General features: G+C 45.1%; 1 protein-coding gene across 2 annotated transcripts in view; it reads right to left on the bottom strand.

The window, feature by feature from the left end:
- Positions 1-22159, bottom strand: part of TRADD (TNFRSF1A associated via death domain) — a 264029-nt gene extending 241870 nt beyond the window's left edge. Inside the window, exons 1-3 of one of the 2 annotated variants that reach the window (XM_069639954.1) lie at positions 22061-22159; positions 5065-5149; positions 3976-4120 (exon numbers count right to left, since the gene is read on the bottom strand). In XM_069639954.1, coding sequence (XP_069496055.1) covers positions 3976-4120; positions 5065-5149; positions 22061-22071 — 241 coding nt within the window. In that variant the 5' untranslated portion in view covers positions 22072-22159. The remainder of the gene's footprint in view (positions 1-3975; positions 4121-5064; positions 5150-22060) is intronic. The other variant, XM_069639962.1, reaches the window with a different exon arrangement.
- Between the last annotated feature and the right edge of the window lie 2773 nt (positions 22160-24932).

Raw genomic sequence — 24932 nt, 5'->3', positions numbered from 1 at the left:
TTAAAGGATAGGGAGTGCCCAACTGAAAAGGTGGAACAAGCTTGGCACACCACTTGAGGCCATATGGGAGGCAATACATATTAGCAGACAGGATGCATCATATTGCAACCTATAGATCATACCAATGCAGGAGAAACTGTGGACAAAAGGACACGTGAGATTATGTAGGGGTTTGTTGAAAAATGTAAAAGTTTCTGCTTAGAAATCAGATAAAGAAAAATAATTCTGAACCTAGAAATTCCACTGAAACACCCTTCCTGGGATTTTGGGAACCCTTATTACTGTAAATGAAAGACAATTATAGGAGTCTTGCTTGTTCGGTCAATTTTGTAAGGGCACTCAATTTGATTGCTCTTCATTGATTCTCTTGCTCTTATACTCAGATAGGCTGTTGTGATGAAGTGTTATAGGTCATAGTAAACTCATGTCAGACAAGGGAGGTTAAGTGAGGGGGGTTGGGTAGAGAAAGGTGGGAAAGCGAGGTCAGGAGGGAAGAATATTTATTTCGGCTTAATGTTCTGTGTTTATCCATGGAAAACCAAATTTTAAAAAGTGTTCGAAAGAAAATGGGCCTTCTAGCATCTAAAACTATTTTGTAAATAGTACACTATTTCCATGGAGAACCACTCTACAGTAATTGGCCCTCTAGTAAACTCTTGCTCAGACTACAACAAAACACTATGTGGTTGTCAAAGACCTTAAAATGTATTCCCTCTAGAATGCGCAAACCGCTAGAGGACACATTACCTTACAACTAAGGAAAAAACCAAAGAGTATGAACGCAGCTAAGGAGCCTTCTCGCCGGCACCCAGTACATTTTTTAACATTATATGTCATAAGTATAAGAGTCTCAACAGCACAGCCTGAAAATAAAATACACCTACAAATACTCCTCGCCCTCTACACTCATCAACACCCACCTATTCCAGTCTTACATTACAATCCTTGGTGTTCCATTCATCACTCATGTTTTTCTGATTTACCTGCTGCATCAGCCCAGAAACTGTCTTCAATGTAATGTTGCTTTGCATTAGCATATAAAACTCCTCTCATGTACCTCACAAATCTGCTACAAGTCTGCTGAGCTGCACCTACAGCAGTCTTAAAAGTAACACTTCGTACTTACCTAGCACCAAAAAGCAAGTAGGTCTTGGGTGTTAGTTATAGAATAACTAAAACAAACCCACAAGACTTGCCACAAAACATGCCACAGAGGTGCAGGACGCCAAGTATTAATGAGTATGTGTTCAGGCGGGGAGGAGCATAGACAGTGGAAAAGGTAACCAAAAAGGGAAATGATTATAGTATACAACTACCTGGAAGAGTATACAAAAAGGATACTCCATGCCTATATCCTTTGATCAGAGAATAGGTGAACGTATTTATTTAATTTGAGATGGTCTATTTATCGTCATTGAGGGTGCAGTCTTGTAAACTATCACGGTACATGAAACATATTCACGCAAAGTACTATTTCACCAGACAGCATAGAGTACAATGCTGGTGTCAACAACATTTTTTTACATGCATGTATGCCAGTAAGGGCAAGCACAGCCCACTAGGAAGGATTTTTCACTGTATGTGAATGTTCATCTCTTACGTGACCATTTTCTAAAACTCTGAGAATGCGTGTGTGTGTGTGGGTGTGTGTGTGTGTGTGTGTGTGTAACCCAATAGCTATAGATTAAGACATAATTCATTTAGTCTATGCATTAGGACTAGTGATGTTAAACAGTAAAGGTGGATGCAGTTTATTGAACATTATTCAACATCAATGTTTTCCTAAAATGTTAACTGGAAATAACCTTACACTAAGAATGGTACCATGATTTTGGGCTAGTATTAGACCTTTCGTAGACTTTTCCAGCGACCACAGACATGAGAGTTTCCAGAGACAAGGAGGTAGTATTTGTCAATCCCATTTCCTGTATTTCTTTGTATATTGAGTTGAAATTATTTCTGAAAACCCATATCCGTACAAAATGCACAAACAAGAAGATAAAATATTTGCAAAAATAGAAATGTTTTTGAGCCATTTTCCCTGCACATGCTTAGACATGAGTGGATACAAAAAGGGTTAGAATGGCATAAAAGTGTTATTCAACTGTTAACTATAGATGTAGTATCCTGCCCGGTGTGAGAACCCTGAATGTGTCTCACCACTAGTCCCCGGGGATCTGTCATCTAAGTGGCCAGGACACGGCCATCGCTTTTGGATCCAGTTCCCGGGGGTGGACTAGTGCGGGAGGATCACCTGGATGAGGGGCCCTAGGGGAGTTGTAGTGAGACGCCAGAGGGTGAGACGCGGTATCCTCTTCCGAATAACACCTTTTCCCCATCCTACCAGGTAGGATACCTCGGAATTCAACCTACCCCCCTTTCCGACATAAACACTGTCTCACAGACAGTTCCCCATGAGCGACAACAGACTAACACCAGAGCCGTATACCTGACATGTCCCAACACCATGGACAGGCAAGGTCAGGCATTTACGGATTATTACACACACCTGACTTCCATCGCACTTCCCAACACGGATAAAAGGCGGCGCGCGAAAGCATACTCCGAGCTAGGCAAGCCACACGAGGAAACAGCAGTTCCAAGATAGCAGTTTAGTACAAGGAGTAAGACGGCAGGAACAGAGAGAGTCGCAAGGAGGGAAGTACCCGTGACTTCTAAAGACAGTTACATTCATGAGCCTTGGAAAGTACGAAACCAAAGACCAGGAACTAAGGCTAATCAAACCTGCACATAATGTGTCGGAGGTACACAGGGCTCTCCTGCGTCGATAACCAAGGCGAGGAGGAATGATTGCCAACATGGTACTGTACTTGGCACCTACAACAATGTGGCGTCGGGAAAGACAGCACAGCCGGTGAGTCGCAGAGACCGATACCAAACCAGCTAATGTTTTGACCCAAGGTTGCAAGAGGCAACATTGTACAAAGAGAACAGTGTGTGAGGCGTTTGCAAAGAGCGACGCAGAGATAATTTGAAGTTTGATTTGAACTTTGCAATTGAACTTTGGGAGGCCAAGAAAATATACCACACACAGACAGAGTGGTCGAGCGCCACGTGGGTGCTCCTTCAAAAGTCTCTGTTAGGTATCCAACTGATGCAGAGTATGAGTAAAAGGAATAATGTGATCCAAGTGGTCCTGCAACGGGTCAAGGTAAACCCTGTGCATATTCGAAAGTCTTCGACAGTTTAAAGTACATCATAATTGGTCCGAGCTCGGCTGAGGGAGACTAATTAAGTGAATGAAAGGGATCTGAGCCCGGCTGAGGGGGATCTGGTGTGAACCGTGAGGCACCCGAGAAGGAATTATTAGTTTGAAGGGGATCTGAGCCCGTAAGAGGGGGTTCCAATGTTGAACTTTTGTTGTGTAAAGGGATCTGAGCTTGGCTGAGGGGGATCCAAGGTGAACACTCAAAAAGTGAATACTGGAAAAAGGAAAATAACGTTTTCGTGTTGTGTTGTGTAGCAGGCCTTCTGTGTGAAGATACTTGCGAGAATCAAAGAGACTTGGACCCAAAGGTCTTGAACTGCGTAAATGGAACTGTATCCTCATGCCGCAGAAGCCAGAGTGTGTGCTTTGCTTGAGTGAACCGCCTTGTCCCATGCTGGAAACGTGGGCAAGGGAGGCCAACGGCATGAACATCCTGACTTATTTTGTGAACACTTCTTTCTTTTTTATGAACATGCCCCCACATTATTTGTACATTAGTTGTGAGGTTTGGCAATAGTTTTCTTTTAGTATAGGCCCTTGTGATTTGACAAGACTCCACTAGGACTGCATCATTATTATTTGATGGTCGTAGTTTGCTCCCATCTGTAGATTTAGGTTTAGATAGGCGTTTATCTCACTACTGTGAAAGTTCAATAAACACCCTTGAACTGTGGTCACTTGTGTCTGTCTTACTGTTGATACCATGCCTTCCATACACCGGATAAAGCATATATACAATAACTCACCGGTTAACACCAACCTCAGGGCACTGAACACTTTGGGCTTCTGCATGGCATTTTGGTAACAACAGGAGAGATCAATCTTGTCTGAAGTACACTGGATAAAGAGAAATGCGCTTCCCACCCACACGGTTGAGCTGGCATCCACCTCCTGCAAAACATACAATACATTGCGAACTTATTCCCGATTTCAGAAATATGTGTGTGCCCTTGTCTGCATACCCCACAGGGGTACTGATACTGTCCAATATAAAATATGGCAATATTTTTTAAACGTACTAGCACTATTAGTGATAAAGAAATTCAACAGCTACCTGTTGATAACATCCAAAAAAAAGACAGTTCATTAATATAGAGAAGTTTTGGTTCTACCATTTTAAACGTTATGGCAGTGTAGCAGCAAGATGTTAGTACCATCCTATTAAAATTACAAGGTACTGCAGAGAAGTGCCTGCACGCCCCTAAACCATGTTTTGTAGTGCAATATTCTCCATCACTCACCAGTAACAGGGATCTAAATAAGGAATGGATTAGCAAGAACCAAAAGCAGCTCCATGGTATACGGCATCACTTAGAAAGCGGGGGATATTTTATAGCATGACACAAGTTTAACTCCCATAGGAGATGAAAACTATACCTTTGTGTCCATCCTATGTGAGCCATTATGCTTCAAATATCTTCTAGATGGGTCCTAATGCACTCTTTCCCAAACATACAAAGTGAAATAAACATAGGCATGTTTGAATGGCACCAATTGGCCTGGGGAGGCAAATGTAGCTCCTGGTAGGTGCCAATCCAACCAGGCTCTCTTAGGCTATAACCAGGAGATAAATAGCTCCCAGCACTTTCAAACCATGAGTACTAACCGACTTGGTGTCCAGGTGCATGTATCACAAGGGCCACTTATTGAATCTGTGAAATCGGCATCATCTCAAATAGAAGCTAGTCCCTGAACTCCAGCCCCTTTCTAAAGGCCACAACGATTCTAGCCCAATAAAGGCTTCTCTGGATAGAAAGGCAGTGGGCCCCTCGCTTTGAATGTGTGTAGTTACATCACATTTCACTGTATGTTAATTATTTAAATACTTAACTTACCGAATTGGAAAACTGGACATCTCCTCCCGAAAGCAACGGTCCCGGATTTGAAGATGCAGAAAGTGTAGAGAGCATGGTGAACAAACTAAAAGGCAAGATTAATCATTTAAAAATTGTGAGTCAATTGAATAATGGATAGAGCAATTACATCATTAAAATGGAATTTCGGCAATCTGAATGGAAAGAAGCAATCGGACCACCTTTCCAAAGATCAGACAATGGTCAGCGAGATCTCTGATTTTTTTAGCATGAAGTGCTAGTTTTACCAGGGCTAGGTTGTAGTTTGAAGTGGAGACTACATTCCCACATAAGCCTGCAGTAAAGGTGAAACATGAAATCTGCTTTGAAACAAGGCTTACTAGGCCAAATTAACAATAGATAGAGCAAGAAGGGCAAGAAGGGCACTTACTAGAACAAAGATCATCCATTGCCTTTTAGCTGAATTACATGTTAATAAATACCGGGCCACACATAGTTCAGCTTCATTTAATCCTGTACATTGGCTAACGGGGGCAATCTAGATACCTTAAGGGGGAACTAAATGTTTACATACTTGAAGAGATCGCTCTGTGGTCATACTGGTCTACCATTACTTTTAATGGAGGGATATCCTCTACCCCTGTGTTAACTCAAAAGTGCAGCAATTGCAGCGTAGTTGTAGCAGGAAAAAAAGACACATAAACCAGCTCCACTCTTCAAGAAAGGGAGCAGGCCACTTTGAAACCATACTCCAACAATTTTGTTCACTCCAGATATGTGCAGGGCACCAATTCTTGGATGTAATCAAGCAATAAGCCCCGAGCCGGCAGGCCATTACTGCAACGGGTAAAGCCCCCGGGACCCATAGTTACAGGCCTGAGCATAGCAAGGGCCTTAACGAAGTCCCTGGACGCAGTAATGGGCCACCGGCTAAGGGCTTATTGCCATTAGTACCCCGGCCCGTTAGACCGGGGTGCTCATGTTTTATGTTTTTTTTCGGTTGTGAGACGGGAAGCGTAGCCGCAAAAAATAAAAGGGAAATTAAATGCCCGCCACGGGCTGGGAAACGGAATCCATTTTCCCTTTCCTTACATATAGTCCCTTCAAACGGAGTCCATTTTCCCTTTCCTTACATATAGTCCCTTCTCACTTTCCATGACGGCCATTAAAGTAAATGGAAAAAAAGGTAAACAAAAAAAAAGTCACCATGGAAAGTGAGAATGGACCTATGGCGGCCACTCCAGGAATGAGCTTGCTTTTTACAAGCTCATTGACCCTCGCTGGGTACTAATGAGTTATAATACCAGGGTCAAAATATTTCATGTCGCTAGCCAGGAATAAAAAATCTTACTACAAACTGTACATTCACAAAACACACCATCTCTTACTCACCAAGAACCAATTACCATTCGCCAATAGCTAGTGGGCAGTCCAAATTCTGCAACCTGTTAATACCTCTTATTAGGATTCAAAATGATCTTATTCACTTTGGGGAAAAAACCATTATATCGAAGTCATTATATGGAATATAATGTTTTTTATCTCCGGCGTGGATGCCGAAAAGGCAATCAGCTTGCTCGTATCACAGGCTGAATCCCATGATCCAAGGCTGCATTCCAAGCAAGCTCGGTGCTGTGAGCCCCCTCCCTACCATTTTCCCCCCACCTCCCCCCCTCTCCATCTCTTCGGTCTCCTTCACCGCTTGCCACCCCACTTGCCCGATTCCACCGCTGCTTCTGCGTCTTGGGCAGTCATGGAAATGGAAAAGGGGCTCAGACCTTAGCCTCACTTTCATTTCCATGGTGTCCATACCCGACGTAAACCCTGGGTGCCATAATCACCGGTTCCTCTGGCTGTACCTGGTGGTAACGCCCTGGGGCCCTCGTTAAGGGACTGAGCCGGTATTGTCTGAGGAACATGTGATTGTTGCTAGATTACATATCTTTTTTTCTTTTTTAAAGTAGCCTGCATTGGCCAATTCATAAAGTGTACAGGTCCCCCTGAAACACCACTCTAGTGAAAAGGTTGTCTGTCTTGCAAATAGGTCTTGCACTGTTCACCTTCAAATTGTGCACCAAATCTTCTGCTTGTGAATTATGTGGCCCAGACTAAACAACAGGTGAAGTAAATCACCTGGTTCAAAGGGAAGCCAGATAGGCGTTTCAGAACGAAAGCCAGAACTGTCCTTAGAACCTATTTATCTGCATGGAAAACTGTATAAAAGGCTCTTTACAGAAGACAGCCTGCGAATCGCTTACTCCTGCCCCTGGCAGAAGGGGTCACATCTAGGAAGGAAGGCTTCCAGGAGCAAAGCAGATCAGAAGATGCCATAATCTTGAAAGACTACTACGTTAAGGAATCTAGAACCATGTTCAAATTCCACTGAGTCAGGTTTTTGACCAGGGGATGGAACTGAAGCAGACAGTCAAAGAGAAACTTAATGGTTTGGTTCTGCGAGGAGAAAACATTGCCCTTTCAGTTTATCTAGCCTGTGATAGCCGAAAGACAGTGTGTTATTTAAAATTTTTAAAAAATTGATTTAATTTTCAAAATGATATACAACCGAGAGAAAAAGAAAAAAAAATTGTGAAATGTCATTACAACTTCCAATTCATGGCATGAACACAGTTGGGGAGAGACAAACAGGCAGGAACATTAACAGCAAAGAGCAATTACGTCATGGATTGTGTGAGAGAAAGAGGTCCCTAGATAAAGTGCATACAAGCTATGATCATGTTCAAGCAACGGTGTGATGAACCTATAGTGGTGCTCTTCTGAACCAAGCCAGCTCATTGTTTATGCAGTGCATTGGGCAACAGTCATCCAGGTACAAACAAAGGGTATGTGACAATTCACTAGATGTCGTCACTTCTGCCCGAAGGGGAGCCCCTTCCCATGAGGTCAGGGAGGAGAGGCCGCTACCCGATAGTCCCCCTCGGGTGGTATAATGCGGGAGGATCTCACGGGAAGGGACTCACTCTCTAGGGATAAGGACACCATCTAGGCTACAGCCCTTATGAGAACATCACACTGCCACATACCTCTCTGTAGACAGCAGACGTATGTACTGTTATTAAGCATACTACCTCAAGGTTCTGGAAAGTACTGACACAAAGAAAAACATCAGGAACCTAGGTAATCCAAGTACTGGAACTAGTTGGCCCTGTGCAGCAATAAAGAGGAAACCTGTGAAAGAGAAAAAGGACTTAGACAATGGGCCCAGATACTGCTGGGAACATTGTATAAAAATCAACAATGGACTAAACACTTGGTCTCAGGCAGCTGCAAAGGATGGCAGGGGTGCTGCGTACCGAACGCCGGAGATACAAACCTGCATTGCTGATCCATGGAGGGACAACTCCAAGGGTGCTGATAGTCTGCTGCGTCTGATGATCGGGAGGTGAGCAGGCCGGTGCACAGCAGAGTCGAGAGGAGAAAGGGACGCAGAAGGCAGCCCGGAACGCCGTTGCACAGCCGCAGTGAAAGGAAGACGCAGCAGAAGCCAAACGGAACGCCCGTCATCCCAGGAAGCCCCGGCGAGGTGTTGAATCCCTCAACAAGGTAAAGAGTGGCACAGGAGACCCAGAGAAGACGAGGGCGGCTTTGATGGCGCATGCAGTTGTGCCTAGGCCCCTTTGGAACCATAATGCTTGAATGGCACAGCAGGGGCAAAAAGCCTACAAACCTTCTCCTCGTTGCAGTGTGAAATGAAGCCCATTGATCACCAGGGAATGGTTGAGGACTCAAGCACCATAAAGAGAACTTGAGAGGGAGAGTCCCTCACAACAGTGGTGAGGATAAAACCGCTGAGAGCCAAACCAGGTTCTGACACCCAAACCAAGAGAGTGATACAAGTCATCTTCCTCATGGCAATAATTGGCTGAAAAGGGAATTGTGCGAACGGACCGTAGCCAAATGTTTGCATGGACAAAAAGTCCAAAAAATGCTACCACCAAAGGTTCGAACCGCCAAAAGGTCGAACCTTTGGGGATAGCATTATAGGTAAGTAAAGACTGTGGGGGCTGCGAGGGTGTTCCCTGCAACACCCTGCTCACTATACTGTGTGTTATAGTGAGCAGGGTGTTGCGGGGGACACCCCCGCAGCACACCCAAAAAAAAGACGGGGGCTGCAGGGGTGTCTCCCGCAACCCCATCTCACTATACTTTACAGTATAGTGAGCAGGGGCTGCGGGGGAAACCCCTGCAGCCCCCATAAAAAATATTTTAAAAAAAGAGAAAAGAAAAAAAAGGACCCTGCAGCGCCGGTTCCCAATAATGGAAGTGAAAGGGTACTGGCGCTGCAGGGACTCAGCGTGAAGAAAAAGGTAAGTAGGGCATGTTTATATTGGGGGTGTGGGTGGGGGTGTGTTGAGGGTGTGGGTGGGGGGGGTGTCGTGGCCGTGTTGTGGGTATGTAGGTGTTGTGTGCATGTGTTCGCATGGGAAATGTGCGAACCTTTGGTGGTTCGCACATTTCTCATGCAAACTTTCCGGCCGTGGTTAAAATCAGCCGCGGTCGGATCGCGCAGATCCACTGAAAAGTGCTTCCTTGTAATTCTCTGCTATGATCCAATCAGGGCCCAGAGCCTTACCTCTGGGCAGATCACAAATTGGCCTACTGACTTCTCCAACCGTAATTTGACAACCATGCCCATTGCGGTGCTCCTCCACCACCCAGGCTAGCTCAGGTTTCTCAAGGCATTGCAAGAGGTATTCGTCAAGTATCTTCTCCGGCCTAGAGTATAGAGCGGAGTAGAATCTCATAAACATGCCCATAACCACCTCCTAACCAGTGTGCACTACCCCATTATCTATAATCTCAGTGATCAGAGCTGGGGCAGTCTCCGACCGTATGATCCAGGCGAGTACCCTGTCAGGCCTCTCCCCTTCCCTGTATTGTCTGACCGAGACCCTCTGCCCCAGAAACCTGATTTCACTATATGCTGCCTCATGATATTCATCCACCTTGTCCTTAATCTTTCCCAGTGTGTCCTACAGAAGATTGCTTGCATACTCTATCTCCAGTTCCTTTAAGGCCCTCTCCATCCTATCAAGGGTACTCCTGAGCGCCTTCAATACTCCACTTTCTTTACCTATAGATTACCCCCCACCCCCTAAAGGTACACTTAGTATCCCATGGGACAGATAGTTACCAGTCAAATGGTCGAAAACATTTGGTCGACAGACAATTTGGTCGACACCATTTGGTCGAATGCCAAATGGTCGAATTTTTTTTTTTTTTTTTTACCCATTTTTTGGTTTTTTTTGGGGGGGTCCCCCCCCAACCCCCTTTTTTTCTTTTTTATTTTTTTCCCCCACACGAAAACCCACAAAACACATATATATAAAAAAAAAAAAAAAAATTCGACCATTTGGCATTCGACCAAATGGTGTCGACCAAATTGCAGTCGACCAGTTTGTTGTCGACCAGTTGACTGGACACCGGGACAGATACCTCCACCACTGAGGCCCTATGCTGTCAATAAATTGTGACATGTTTTATGGGAAGACCGCTTTAAATGTAGAATCTGCCAGAGCCTCCGATTTTAACCTCCAGTCTCTATAAAGTTGGCGTGCGGAATGGCAAGTTCAACAGTGGCGGGAGAATGGTCAGACAAAGTGACTGGCAAGATGCTGCAATGCCTTACCCCTTAGCCGCAAAGGACAATAACCGCTTGTCTATACGGGAGTGAGAGTCATGCACCGAGGAATAATAGGTGTAGTCTCGCTCCACCCCTTGCGTTACCCTCCAAATCATACCACTCACACAAACTGACCAGTGATCTAGCTGATGTGCCTAGTGGCCTGATCGGTTTATAGTGAAAATGTCAAAAACAAAAATGTCGAAAAAAATAATGTTGAAAAAAAAAAGAATTCTAATATTTTATTTCTTTTTTTAATGGGGGGGTCCCCCCAATCCCCTGTTTATTTTTAATAGCTAAACCCAAAAAAACATACAAATAAAAAAACACATTCAATGTTTTTTTTCAACATTTTTTTCTCAACATTTTTGTTTTCGACTTTTTGCAGTCGACATGACTGCACACCAGCCTGATCCTATCCGACGATCTATCAAGACGCAGATCCACCACCGCTTTAAGATCCCCTGCCATGCACATTGCGAAGTCCAGAAATTCCTGCTGCCTTGTGGAAACAAAGAACCCAGAGTCGAAAACACTGAGCGCATACAGGTTGACTAGCACTATGCAGAGACCAGCTATGGACCCCGCAAGGATAACAAACCACCCCTCAGGCCGTTACTACCTTGTGCTCCTGAAAGCCTACAAAGCTGTGCACCATGGTCATGACACCCCAGGAATAGGTGGTATATGATGATCGCTTCAAATGCACCTTAGGGTGTCAAAAACCATCATGCGCCCAGGGTTCGAAATTGAAATTCGATGAGCAGGAGCTAAAACCAGCTCCTGGTGTCAGGCATTACCTTGTAGGCAGGAGCTACTGCGGGGGAACCAGGAGTTATCAGAAATGCTCTTTTATTCTTTTGTTGTCCATTTTGTATTAATCAGTGTTTAAATGTACATTAGATGTGTTCCAATTCTTCTTGATTAACATTCTCAAATGTCACATTTATATGCACTAGGAGCCAAATGTAGTTCCTATTAGCTGTTGGTTTCAAGTTAACCAGGCTCTACTATGCAAGAAGCAGGAGCTAAATAGCTCCCCTCCATTTTGAACCCTGTGCCTCGCTTGTGCAAGATGGGTCTCCTGATGCATGACGATTGTATTCTGATGCCTCTTTAGGTACGCTATTATTTTATGCTGCTTAACTGAGCTATTTAGGCACCACACATTCCATGTTCACAGAAATATGGCCGTCCCATGAGAGGCATCCCCAGGAAGCAGTGTTATTAATTGTTAGACAGTCGGGCACACATGTTACACCGGGTAGCTGCACCCCTCCCCCAAGAAGTTTGTATGCTGCTGGCACGTATAGTCCCCCTGCTATGGCCTCTGAATACAAGAAGCATTTCCCATCAGACAACCTCCAACAATAACCCCTCCACCATCCACCACCCGCAATGGAACATCCCCAACCTCCACTGCAACAACTCTCATTTTGAACAAGCATCGGGCAAGCTGATATAACAACTAGGCAACATTTTGCGAACCTCGCCATGAAGGCGGGATGCATGCTACAGTGGGCTGCAGAAGGAGCCATTACTGGGCACATATCCTAACTAAGGTAACCATGCCAGAGTGCACTGCCACTGTAAGGAAGGCATGGTATCAATAGTAAGACAGACACAAGTGACCACAGTTCAAGGGTGTTTATTGAACTTCAACAAGGATGTGATAAACGCCTATCTAATCCTAAATCTACAGATGGGAGTAAGCTACGACCATCAAATAATAATAATACAGTCCTAGTGGAGTTTGTCAAAATAAAAGGGCCTATACTAAAAAAAGAAAAGAACTATTGCCAATACTTACTTTTAAATACAAATAGTGTGGGGTAGTGTTCATGAAAAGAAAGAAGTGTTCAGAGAATGATATGTCAGGATGTTCAGGCCGTTGGCCTCCCTTCCCCACGTTTTTAGCACGTGACAAGGCAGTTCACTCGAGCAAAGCACACACTCTGGCTTCTTCGACACAAGGATACAGTTCCATTGCCAGCATCAGGGCCTTCTGTGCCCAAGTCTCTTTACTTATCAAAGTCTCTTGATTCAAGGGCCTGATGTATCAAAAACAAAACAAAGTTATTTTCCTCTCACAAGTATTCAATTTGGATAATTCACTCTTCACCTTGGATCCCCCTACGCTGGGCTCAGATCCCTTTTACAATGCTCGCTAATTGGATCCCGCTTTACAATGTTCAAAGAATATTCTTTCTCGGGTGACACTTGGTTCACCCCAGATCCCCCTTAGCCGGGCTCAGATCCTTCCTCTTACACAATTAGTCTCCCTCAGCCGGGCTCGGACCAATTGCAGTTCGTATTAGCTATCTAGGACTTTTGATTGTGCACAGGTTTAATTTACAATTGCCACCTCTCGTTGGATACCTAACAGAGACCTTCGAATGAGCACTCACGTGGTGCTGGACCGCTCTGTATATGGTATCTAGTTTGGATTAAAAAGTTCTGTCACTTCATGGAAGTTCAATTATATTTGCACCGCTCATCGCATACGCTTCACACTGTTCCCTTCAGATTTCTTCATAAAATGTTGCTGCTTGCAACCTTGGTTCTAACACAGACCACTCTGCTATCAGTCTCCCAGACTCACTGGCTGTGCTGACTTTACTGGTGCTGCTATGTTGTAGGAGCCAAGGACAGTACCATGGCGGCAAACGCTCCTCCCTGCTTGGTTATCGACGCAGGAGAGTCCCGGGCACCTCTGACACACAATGCATGTTTCTTCAGCTTTAATTGCAGGTCTTATGTTTCATATTCTCTAAGGCTCGTGAAAGTAGCGGTTTTTCTGCAAAAAGGTCAAGGGCACTTTCCTCCTTGCAACCCTCTCTGGTCTTGCCGTCTTTCTCCTCGTATTGAACTGCCATCTTGAAACTGCTGCTTCCCTCGTGTGTTTTTCCTTGCCCTGAGTGTGCTTTCGTGCTCTGCCTTTTAGCCGCATGGGGAAGTGTGATCGAAGTCAGATGTAAGTAATTATCAGTAATTGCCTGACTCTGCCTGACCATTGTGTTGGGACATGGCAGGTATACGGCTCGGGTGTTAGTCCGTTTTCTCTCACAGAGCGCTATCCGTGAGAAAGATTTTGTGTTGGGAAAGGTGGGGGTGGGGGGCTGAGTTCCTAAGTATCCTACCTGGTAGGATGGGGAAAAGGTGTTACAGGGAAGGGGATACAGCTTCTTACCATCAGGTGTCCCAATCCCACTCCGCAAAGACCCCTCATCCAGGTGATCCTCCCGCACTGGTCCACCCCGAGGAACTGGATCCAAAAGCGATGGCCGTGTCCTGGCCACCTGGATGACAGATCCCCGGGGACTAGCGGGTAAGGCACCTTCTGATTTCTCAAAGATCATAGTTCAGTTCATGATGTGCCTAAATATGAAACCTGTGCATTAAAAGGCATCACAGGAATGGAGTAAAGGAACCTGCTTGACCAATCTATTAAAAAGGCCACTTAAAGTAATTCTAACCCTCTTCCATCCAATGTGGGCAAGACTAACACTGTGTTCGGTCTTGCCACACACAAGTCTGAGGGGTAACCCACCAGTATTCAAACCTATTTGGATATACTTAGCTCCTTTTGTGGTCTAAAAGACCCTTATTAGCTTAACACCAACAGCTAGGAAAGAGCTACTTTTGACTCAGGGAAACCAATTCCATACAAGCATGTCTATGTAACATTAACTGTGTTTGGGAATATACATAAATGAGAATTGGAGCACATCTGGAAGACTTATAAAGCTTAAGGAGTTATATAATGGTCACATGGTTATAGTTTGCAACTCGTGGAAGTTAAATTTGCAGCAGGCTATGTACTTCGCTCTCCTGGGGTCGCTCCTGCTTACTGGCTGATGCCCGACGCCCAGGAGGTGCTTTCAAATCCTGCTCATTGAATCTTTATTTTGGAGGATTGAACCCACTGCAGCAAAACTTTTCAGCACCACGCCCTGGTTATTTTCCAAATCATGGCGAGGAGCGAAAATGATGAAGGCTTTCATCTGCAATAGAATGGCCTTCAATTCCAATACGTTTACCTGCTCCTTTTTCTCTTGCGCCGACCGTGGGCCGTGTAATTGCAGAGTGCCCCAATGGGCATCCCAGCCATACTTTGATCAATCTGCTGTCTGTGAAATTGGTGGGGAAGGATTTGAAAAAGAGCTTGAAGGACTAAGTGTTCCTCCTGAGAGGAGTGGGCAACCTCCAACTGATTGTATTGAGAATCTCCATGCCATTGCCATTGAACGGACGGACAGCTGAAATCTCTGGCATCTCGCAAAAGGGCATCAGATGGATGCAAGGGGACACATTTGTCTCCTCGAATGCCAGAATTATGGGGCAGGAAAGGTCCTCCCCAATTAGGGAGAACTGTCCTGAGGAAATGTATCATCTGCACTGGTGACTGATTGAATTTTATCTGGTTTACTGAAAATTCAAGGCCAAATAGTTCACAAGGCCGCTGAATATTTTCTAAAGTGTGCTGGAAGAGGCCCTGATCAGGCATTGGGTCCAGGAAGAGGCACAAATCAATCCTAAGAAGCAAGAGGTGTTTCAGCATTACAGCCAAGACCTCTGCTATCCCCCTCCTGGCATCCATCAAACCAAAGGGAAGGCATTTAAAGGGTTCAAAATTGAGGGGAACTGGGAGGGATTTGGCTCCTGCTTGCATCCTAGAAGAACCTGGCTAGCTTGGCACCAACAGCTACCAGGAACTACTTTTGTCTCCTCAGGCCAACAGATGCCAAACAAACACACCTATGTAAATGTACCTCTGCACACTTGGCACAATCTATCAATAAGCATCAGTCAGAACACATCTATATAACATTAAAAGTATAAGGGGCCATGAAAAATAAGCAAAATGTTACGTTTGCACCTTATGTTGAAGTTAGATTTGTGGGACACTATTTACTAGCTGCAGGTTTCCCGTGGTAGATCCTGCTCATTGGTTAATGACGATACGCAGGAGCTGCTTTAAGCTCCTGCATATCTGATCTTTAATTTTGATCCCTACATTTATGGTGAAAATGTCAACCTCTAATTGTGAATCACAGGCATCTCAAACCTTCTTTCATGATGGGGATGTGAAAATAAGCCTCCAAGATGGTCTGAAGCTGACACACGCCCCCTAATTTTTTGGGGACCAGGTAATATCAGCAACAAAATCCCATCGTAAAGGAAGCACGCTTCCTTTATGGCATCCGGAGACTATTAATTCTCTATGAGAGACTGAGTTCCAGGGTCTCTCTGATGAAGAGGTTTAGTTTAATGACCAAATCGTGTGCAGGCACACAACCTGCTGAGCTAGCCACATTGTGCATAGGCACACAGGTCAGTGGCTGAGGTAGTATATAGGGATAATAGCTTATCAAAGCGCACACTGGATGCTTGCGACCTTTAGTTCCCTTTTGCTTTCGCAAGCGCTGTTCCATCATAAACAGGTACGAGTTTGCATGGTATTAGGTCAAATGAGCTCCCCCCCCCCCCCCAAAGGAAAAAATAAAGTATCTCGATTTAGAAAGAGCGCTCCGTGACCGCACAGAGTGGTCTTTCTAAATCGAATTGTCACGCACCTGCCACTCAAGAGTTCGCGCAGGGGCTGACAGTGCCAGGTAAGTGTCTGTGTCTGTGTAACAGTGCGAAAACGTATGTCTATGCGGGGGTGGGGAGGTGGGGCGGTGAGGAGCAAAGGGAGGCTGAGGGAGTGAACCCTCTCCCCGAATTTACACACAAAAAAAGCACACGAGCATGCCCTTTTCCTGCTTTCTGGGGGCCAAACAAAATCGAACGAAATAAATTGGTCTTTTTTATGTGTGACCTTCAGAAAGTGGAACAATGATATAGAACTGTTTACATAGGGAATTCAAGCTGGGCTGCAAGCTGAGCTTGGCCACTGATAACCACGCATTCCAGAGAGGTGCTTCCATGCCACAGCCTGTCTCTGGGATGGGAGGGGGGAAGAGGGGATGGGAAGGCAGGTGTCTACCAGTACTTTTTCGTAGACAACTAGTCAGCAAACCTTCGAGAAGAGTTTGCGTGCGTCACGTTGGATTGGGATTCTTCAGTGGATTTGCATCGTGAACATGCAAGTGCCGTGGGTTTACTCATCGCTAAATAAATGCCAAGTATAAAACGCTGGCTTTCCTCTCCGGAGGGCGTTCATTGCTTCCGCATAGTTGACATGTAAAAAGCGTGTGCGTTTATTCTGTGCTAGTTCCAGGAGCAAATGCATAGTACAATGGGCATAGTAGGGAGGACTTGTGGATGCAACGCCATTTTGGAAAGGTAAGGGTAAATCTGAGCTCAATGCAGATGAAAGGGGGGGATTTAGCCACATCCCGGTTGCCCCGTCTGCAACCGGGTCACCGCGCTTATGGCTTGGAATTGTCTGGAAAATTAGATTTCGCCAGCAGTGCTTAGGCTGATTTACCACTGGGGGAATATGCAAGGGGGCAGAAAGCGACAGGGAGCATAGGATGGGTCTTTTTGCAGGCGCTACGAAAGATTAATGACAGACGTTTGATACAAGAAGCACAGATTACAAAATTAACTAATGAGGTTTCCCTTCTAAAAGGGCAACACTTGATTATGAAAGAGACGCTTGAGTCGGCGGCAAAAAGAGGCGACGTAATGGAAGATAAATGTGCAATCACACAAAAACTTTGCTTTCCTTTCTGGAGTGCATTCATTGCTTCCGCAAAGTCGAACCTGTGGAAAAGTGTGCGCGTTTGTTTTGGGCTGGTTCCAGGAGCAAACGCACATAGGCATAGTACAAGAGAGAGTAATAGAGGGCTTGGGAACCAAACCCTGGGACGGGACGGCAGAAAACTGGCTTGTCCCCAAAAATGCTGCAGTCAGAAGTTTAATTTAAGAACGAAAATGTTCCTTCTTGATAGAAGAATTCGAGTAAGCCCCAACAGGCGGTCTTAATTTATATGCCCTAAAGGCCTGCATAAAGTGAGAGGACGGAGAAGAGGTTGAACCGTTGTAGAAACAGATAAAGATCTGACTGGGGGCAGGTAAGACTTCTATTGCTGGAAGACCTTGTGCAAAAGGGGTCTTCCCATCACAAGAAAACCTAAAACCTTCTCTTGTATGTCAGTTTGGAGATTGCAAGCCTGAAGGTAATCAAGCTGTCTAAAGACTACGCCTTGAAACATACCAGAGATAGTGTCACTCATGTCCCTATTAACCAATAACTTGAAAAGGAGGTCTCTTAGGCAACCACGCCCTGTTAAATAAACAGGGCATGTTTCCCTTGTTCACAGGACAGGCAGCCCTGTGAATGCCTTCCTAATCCAGTAAGCAAACACTTCAGATTTTCCTGGAAAAGTGTTTGTTGTATTAGGATTGTCATTCATATGACAGCATGTTGTCAGGGGTCAAAAATGAGAGGCTGGCAAAGGGTTGTAGTACTCTCATTATCAGACATCTTTATTAAAACAAAAAGAGTTGGATGAACACCTCTCTAGCCCTATCCTAAGGAGAGTTTCCCTGCCTAGGAAACTAAAAATAAAGATCAGTCTGTGTCAATTCGTTACATTTATACACTGTCCTTGTATCCAAAACATTCTAATATGACCCTCACACTAGAAAACAACTAAGGGTGCAAGGAAATGTCTTTGGCTTTCTTTTAGCAAAAAGTGTTCATGATCAAAAGAAATAGGTAAATCCAATAGGAACAGTCTTTTCCAAGGAGAAATCCTTGGATCCAAAGGGAGGTTCCCGTCCCCTGGATTTTTAGGGAGGATGTCAAAAGTGTCTCAAACAACAGTTTCTTAAGGAGAGCAAAAGTGTCACTTTCTAACAACAGTTTCTTGAGGATGGCATATGTATCTATCAAACAACAGTTCCTTTAATTATTTAAACTAGGTTCAGAAAGTTGTTGTGCAACCAAAACATTCCATAACATTCAACTCTTCTGTGGTTTCTTGGAAATGGATTCACAAAAAAAGGGTCTTATTCAAATGGGAAATGCCACACTAGGTTTTCTTTTTACAGCGTTGGTGGATCTCCTGGTATACTCCCCATTTCTTATTAGATTTCAAAATGCATGGTATATTTTGCTACCAGGACTTCCTTTCATGAAACTTCTTAGATCCACTGGTAGACTTCCCTGCCAGATATCTTGCCACAATGTCTTATAAAATGTTACATACTTTGGTGGATTGCCTGGTAAACTCCCTTGCCAGGAATCCCTTTCTGGGGTTTGTAGATCCACTGGTGTACCTCTCTGCCAGGTATCTTCCCCCAAATATCCACTGCCTGATGTGCTCCGTTCAACAGGATTTATCAGTTTCACTGTCTTTTAAATTACCAGTTATATCCACTTCACCATGTTTCTATTTGTTTGCTTGAAGTAATGCTTGTTCCAACTTCCCCCACATTGACATCTCATACGTAGCGACTTGTTCAAGTTCGCTTCCTTTATCTTGTTAGCATTTGTTTGCTTAGGATAACACTTGCTCCAACTTTCCCTATATTGAAATCTCACACATAGGGACTTGTTCAAGTTTTGGCTTTACACTTTATCTGGTCGGTATTCAAATATTCTTATTCCTTTTACTTGCTCACATGCCCATCAGTACGCCCCGGGGTCGCCAATGGCTCTATGTCGACTCACCAGTAGTTTGCAGCATTCCTGACCCGTGGCACGTCTTTGCGATGAAGCTTTCTCTCTGGGATGGCCTCCTTAGCACTGTGGACCTTCCTCCAGTGTTCCCTGCAGCTCTGCGCTCCCAGCTGGCTTCTCTGCATGGCCTGGACAAAAGAAGGCTGCTTCCCGGCACGACTGTACCTCTGGGAGATCCTGTACTCGGAGAGTTCTCCACAGGTGCCCACTGCGTCCCTCCCTCTTTCGCGCCACACTGGTTTGTGACTCTTGTGGATGCAAGCTGCTGACTGGATGTGCCTGTTAATTCGACCTCCTCCGGCACAGTCCTCTCTGATTCGGTCTCCCATTCTGCCTCCCGTTCTGCCTGCCATTCTGCCTGCATTTTAAGTGCAGATGGCATTTTTTAATGTCCCGCACACTCATGATTTGACAAAACAACTTGTCTGTATATTCAGTTTGGGATTTCCTTCAATCTGCATCAACTCCTCCCTCCTCTTCCTTGTCTCAGTACTTGAGGTTTTATGGGAGTTGAATAGAAATATCGGATGTGTAATATGATGTTTTTTAAGACTTTTACTTAGAAAAACATCAGACACAGGAGAGGGGGTTAGTATGAATGGTATTTTAACTGGAACAACAGTATACCATCAGAAGTTAGGGTGTCATAGGGTTTTCTTCAGAAAAAATGGGAGAGTACTGTGTCCCTTCAAATGGAGTCACCATCTCCCCCTGGAAGTCCCCTCCCTCATATTACCACCCGCAGGGCCAGGATCAGGTAGCAGCTGCCGGCCCCTGGCCATGTGGGAGGATGCTGTAGCCGGGAAATTAGCGATGACTCCACAAGATTCATCACACTGTCCTGTGAACGTGTGTTTTAATTTCCTGCTCTCCAGTAGTAACAAGCTCAAGCTCCCAGTAGGGGGCTCCAGCTTGATTAGTGCTGCAAGAGCAGAGAATTAAAGAAACAGATGATGCAGTATGCATACAAAATGAAGCTCCCCCACCCCCCAAGTCCTTTAAAAAAACGCCAATAAAAAATGTCAATACATATTTTTAATTATGGGCAATATTTTTAAACGTTACAATTGTTGAATGAATTACCCCTTTAAGTGTATATATAGTGATGGAGGAGGCAGAGGTCCAAGGAAAGGTGTGGTGTCCATAAATGCAAAAAGAAAGGAGTACATTAAAAGCACTTTCGGCAAAATCGGATTTGGGAACAAAACTCATAGACCCTTACAGACCAACATTCCAGAATATTTCCTAGTAACTTAATAGGCCAGGGAAAATAAGAACAACTCATAGCATGCCAAACATGAGAAAGAATAGCATTTCAAATATGTGCAGAGCATGGAAATATGCAACGCTGAGTCCAATCTATAAAAAAGGATCTTGCGATCTCCTATCAAATTATCGATTATTAGTCATGATCGATTCCAGCTCAAAACTGTTTGCACAATTACATTTAGGTTACATAAATGTTCGGCTGCTTTAAGAGAATATTTTAAAATGTCAACAGACTGGTTTTAGAAAAGGTTTTAGCACTCTCTCAAATCTCTGGATATTAATGTATTTTATTAGATGGACTCAGCCCTCCAATCTGAGAACACTGCATGTGTGCTTAAATGATTTTTCAAAAGCTTTTGATACTGTTGATCGCAAATTGCTTTGGAAATAAATGGAGCAAGAAGGAGGGTATCATTCACAAATGTTATATTCTGTTAAAGCTTTACATAAGGATACCAGAATACAAGTTAGATTTAACCAAGAAGGCATACTTAGTGAGGAAATTCAGACTAATTATGGCCTAAAACAGGGCTGTACTTTGACCTCTATGTTGCTTAATATTTACATTGCAGATTTGGACAATGATTTTAATAACTCTGGAAATAATCTTCCAAATGTTGGTCAACACCTGATCGTCTGGTTATCTTATGGGGACGACTCTGTGGAATAGCAGTTGGGTCAGTGTGTGGGGGAAGGAAGGAGAGGACAACGAATGACAGAAGCCTTTATTTTGAAAATAAACAAAAAAGAATCAAATAATTGAAAACAAAAAAAACTAAAGAATAAAGGAAAGGTCTGTGAATGAGATTCAGCGTGTGTTAAAGGTCTCTGATTAAGGTCAAACAAGTATATCCATGATCAACGATGCATCAAACAAAACATTGATTCAATTGGATGTTAACTCCACCGAGCTATTCACCCCATCCCAACATTCCATATTCTAACAAGCACGTGCTTCAATTTGCTCAGGATGCAATGTCACACTGCAACCACAAGAAACATGCATACATACACCATTTTTCATGCATACAAAACCACACACCAGTAATGTGTAATGTAATGTGGCATTTGTATAGCACCTTTTCCCATTGGAAATGCCTCAAAGCACTTTAGGTGAACGCCTTGGAGGACCTAAGTCCGAGGTATGAGAGAATGGACGGGAATTTAGAATGCATGTGTGAATTTTAGCCAGTATGCAGTAGGTAGGGGTCGCTAAGTCCCTGCTAGCAACCCATGTAGAGCTGGCTTGTGGATGGGTGCTGTGAAGGCTGTCGGGAGAGTATGAAAGTCAAAGCGACCGACTATGTGTCCAACTAGACCGAATTTTTGTTCTGAGTTTAGCTGCATTCTAGTGGCAGAGTTGTTGTGCGAAGTGTCTTCAAGTAGTGGATGATTGCAGATGTGTGCAGGTGTGTGGCCATGCCTTCTGAGGAATAAGGAGATCTTCCATCGAGATGGAGTGCGATACATACCAGTCAGTCATGGCGGATTACTTCTTTCTGGCACGGGGTGCAGGTCCTGTTCTGCGGGTCTATGGGAGTCCTTTCTATGCGTGGTCGGTGCCTTCTTGGAGTGGCTCTTCGATCCCCCGGCCTACCCATCTGTGGGTGAAATTCCCCAATGGTCAGATTAGGCCCGTCAATATGCAAAGCGGGGTGTGGGGGGAGGCAAGGCTTGAGTGCCTTCCTGTATGCGAGCTGATCCTCTATGCAGTGGTTGCTAAAATGGATAGAGTTCCATATTATAGGAGCTTCAATGGAAAATGAGGACCCCCTATTCTGGTTGATTTAGCAGAATGGATGACAAGGAAGAGAGCAGTGCATGGTCTCAGATTTCTGTTGGGTCGGTCTTGGGCGAGCATGCGTTGAAGATATTATGGGCCTGTCTTGTGCAGAGCCCGATGGGTGATGCACATAGCCTTGAAGGTAGACCGATGCCCGACAGGGAGCCAGTGAAGGGCACAGAGGGCGGGTGTGATGTGCTCTTGAGGGCTAGTAGGAACCTGGCTGCAGTGTTTTGGACCCATTGTAGTTTCCTGAGCTGCAATACAGGGGGTTGGCATATATGCAAGAGAGTATGATGTTCATGATTGCAGCAACTCTGTGAGGGCAGGAGAGGTATGGGAAGATGCGAAGAATGCGAAGGTGTAGGAAGCATGATATTGATACAGAGTTTATGTGCTGCAAAACTGCTAGATATGAGTCCATGGTGCATCCAAGGTTCTTCACTGAGTTGGATGTAGGGGGAGCGTGGCCAAGACGTGTGTAGGGGAAGAGAGTAGTCTTCCAGCAGATCATGACTTTGCTTTTCCAGGATTGAGGAGGAGGTGGTTGGCCATCATCCAGTGGTCCAGATCTGTGAGTCATGCACATGCAGCAAGGTCAGGGGTAGGGGGGTTGGAAGAAGATCTAGGAGTCGTTTGCAAAGTTGTAGCAAGTCAGGCAATGTGCAAGGATAAGAACAGGGAGGGGGGGGTTCAGGTCAAGGTTAAAGAGCAGGGGTGCTAGAGACGCGCCCTGTGGCACTTCATTGGTGACAGGGTGCCGGCCGAGAAAAATTGAGGCATGTGAATGATCTGGGACCAGTTGGTGAGGAAGGAGGATATCCACCCCTGTACCCCTGATGCTGAGAAAGAAGAGCCTGTCCGTGAGGGTAGGTGCGGTGGTCAATGGTATCAAAGGCTGCCGATAGGTTGAGGAGAATAAGTGTGGCACAAACTTCTGAATCTGAGGTTCTTTTGAGATCATCCCAGATGGAGACTATGGCGGATTCTGTTCTGAAGCTGGATTGGGCAGGGTCAAGGAGGAAGTTGGATTCAGTGAAGAGGCTTAGCAGGGAGTAGACTGTTCGGTCAATTAGTTTGGCATTGAAGCGGTTGTTAGAGATAGGTCTGTAGTTGGCTAATAGAAGGGGGTCAAGGGAGTATTTTTCTTAGCAGGGGGTTAGGTTGATATGAGCGATCTGGAAAGCAGCTGGGAATGTGCCTGAAGTGAGCAATGAGTTACTGATTGATCTTGCCATGCTGCAGGCATAGGTTGAGGAAAGGATATCTTTAAGGCGAGCAGGGATCCCGAGGGGCGGCTGTTGGTCATCAGATATTTATTTGAATGTATTTATTTTTACATTTGTAGCAGCGCAACAAAAGCCTGAAGGCATCTAGGGGCACTGGCAGCAAGTGAAAGGAATCAGGTAACAGTAGGGGAAGGGAGAGTGAGTGTCAGAGTGCTTGAGAGTGGGTTAGGGTGGAGGACATGCCGAGGGGCCTTGAATTCTGTGATGACCTTGTGGAGTTGCCCATGCTAGTGTTATGGGCATTGGCGATTCTGTTGCCGTAGAGGTTTTTCTTTGGTTTTCTGAGTTTCTGCCCTATAGGCTTTGATCTGATGGGCGCATGCCGTTCTAGTCAAAGGTGAGGGGGTCGGCCCGCCATCTGCATTCCAGGATGTGGATTTGTGTTTTGAGCAATGGGGTGAACCATCTGGTCGAGGGACCTGGTCTACTGGACGAGGATCTGAAAGGGGTGAGAGGTCTGAGAGGTTTGGCGAGCAATTGGCCAAAAAGGCTGGTGGAGATCTGGCCTCCATGGGGGCGGGAGGGAGAAAAGGGAGGCAAGAAGGGATTCGGTCAGGTCCAGAATTACTTTGACCTTGTTCGATATTGAGAAGCGGGGGGATCAGCCATTGTTAGTCAAGAGGGAGGGTTGGAGAGATGACTCTGCTCTTGAGATTGTGAAGAGGATGGCAGCGTGGTCCATCCAGATTAGTGGTCGGGGGGAGGGGAGCATGGAAAAAAGTTGGGAAGAAGTGAAGATTGCGTCTAGTGTGTGTCTGCGTAGTGTGTGGGACCTGATTCTATTTGAGTCATGTGGAGAGCTTGAAGGTTGTGCAGGAATGCTTGTGTCATGGGGTTATGCGGGACATCGAACCATATGTTGAGATCTTCTAGCATGGTGAGGGAGCAGTGAGTAACCAAGATGGCCGCTACGGAGTCACTGAAGGAATCTGCAAAGCCTCTGGTGTAACATCGGGGTGTGTATAGGAGTAGGAAGCCGTGAGTAAGTATTGGGGTGATAAGAAATTTCACTAGGAGAGATTTGCAGTCTGCGTTGCAGGTGTGTTCCTCAGGTGTGTCACGGAGAGGCAGGATATGAGAGGATGGCGATTCCACATGCCCTGCCGGTTCTATTGTGCATGTTAAGTTGTATCACGGGGGAAAACCCTTGTGCTCGAAGTGTCAGAAGTCAAGGGAGATTTCGGTGATTAAGAGAATGTCAGTGCCTTTCAGAGGATATTAGGTTGTATATATAGTGGCGATTTTTGGTGACAGATCTGACGTTAATTAGGA

Source organism: Ambystoma mexicanum, chromosome 1q, assembly GCF_040938575.1.
Source record: "Ambystoma mexicanum isolate Mex_15411 chromosome 1q, UKY_AmexF1_1, whole genome shotgun sequence".
Taxonomy (NCBI): Eukaryota; Metazoa; Chordata; class Amphibia; order Caudata; family Ambystomatidae; genus Ambystoma; species Ambystoma mexicanum.
This window is presented reverse-complemented; position numbering and strand designations above follow the sequence as displayed.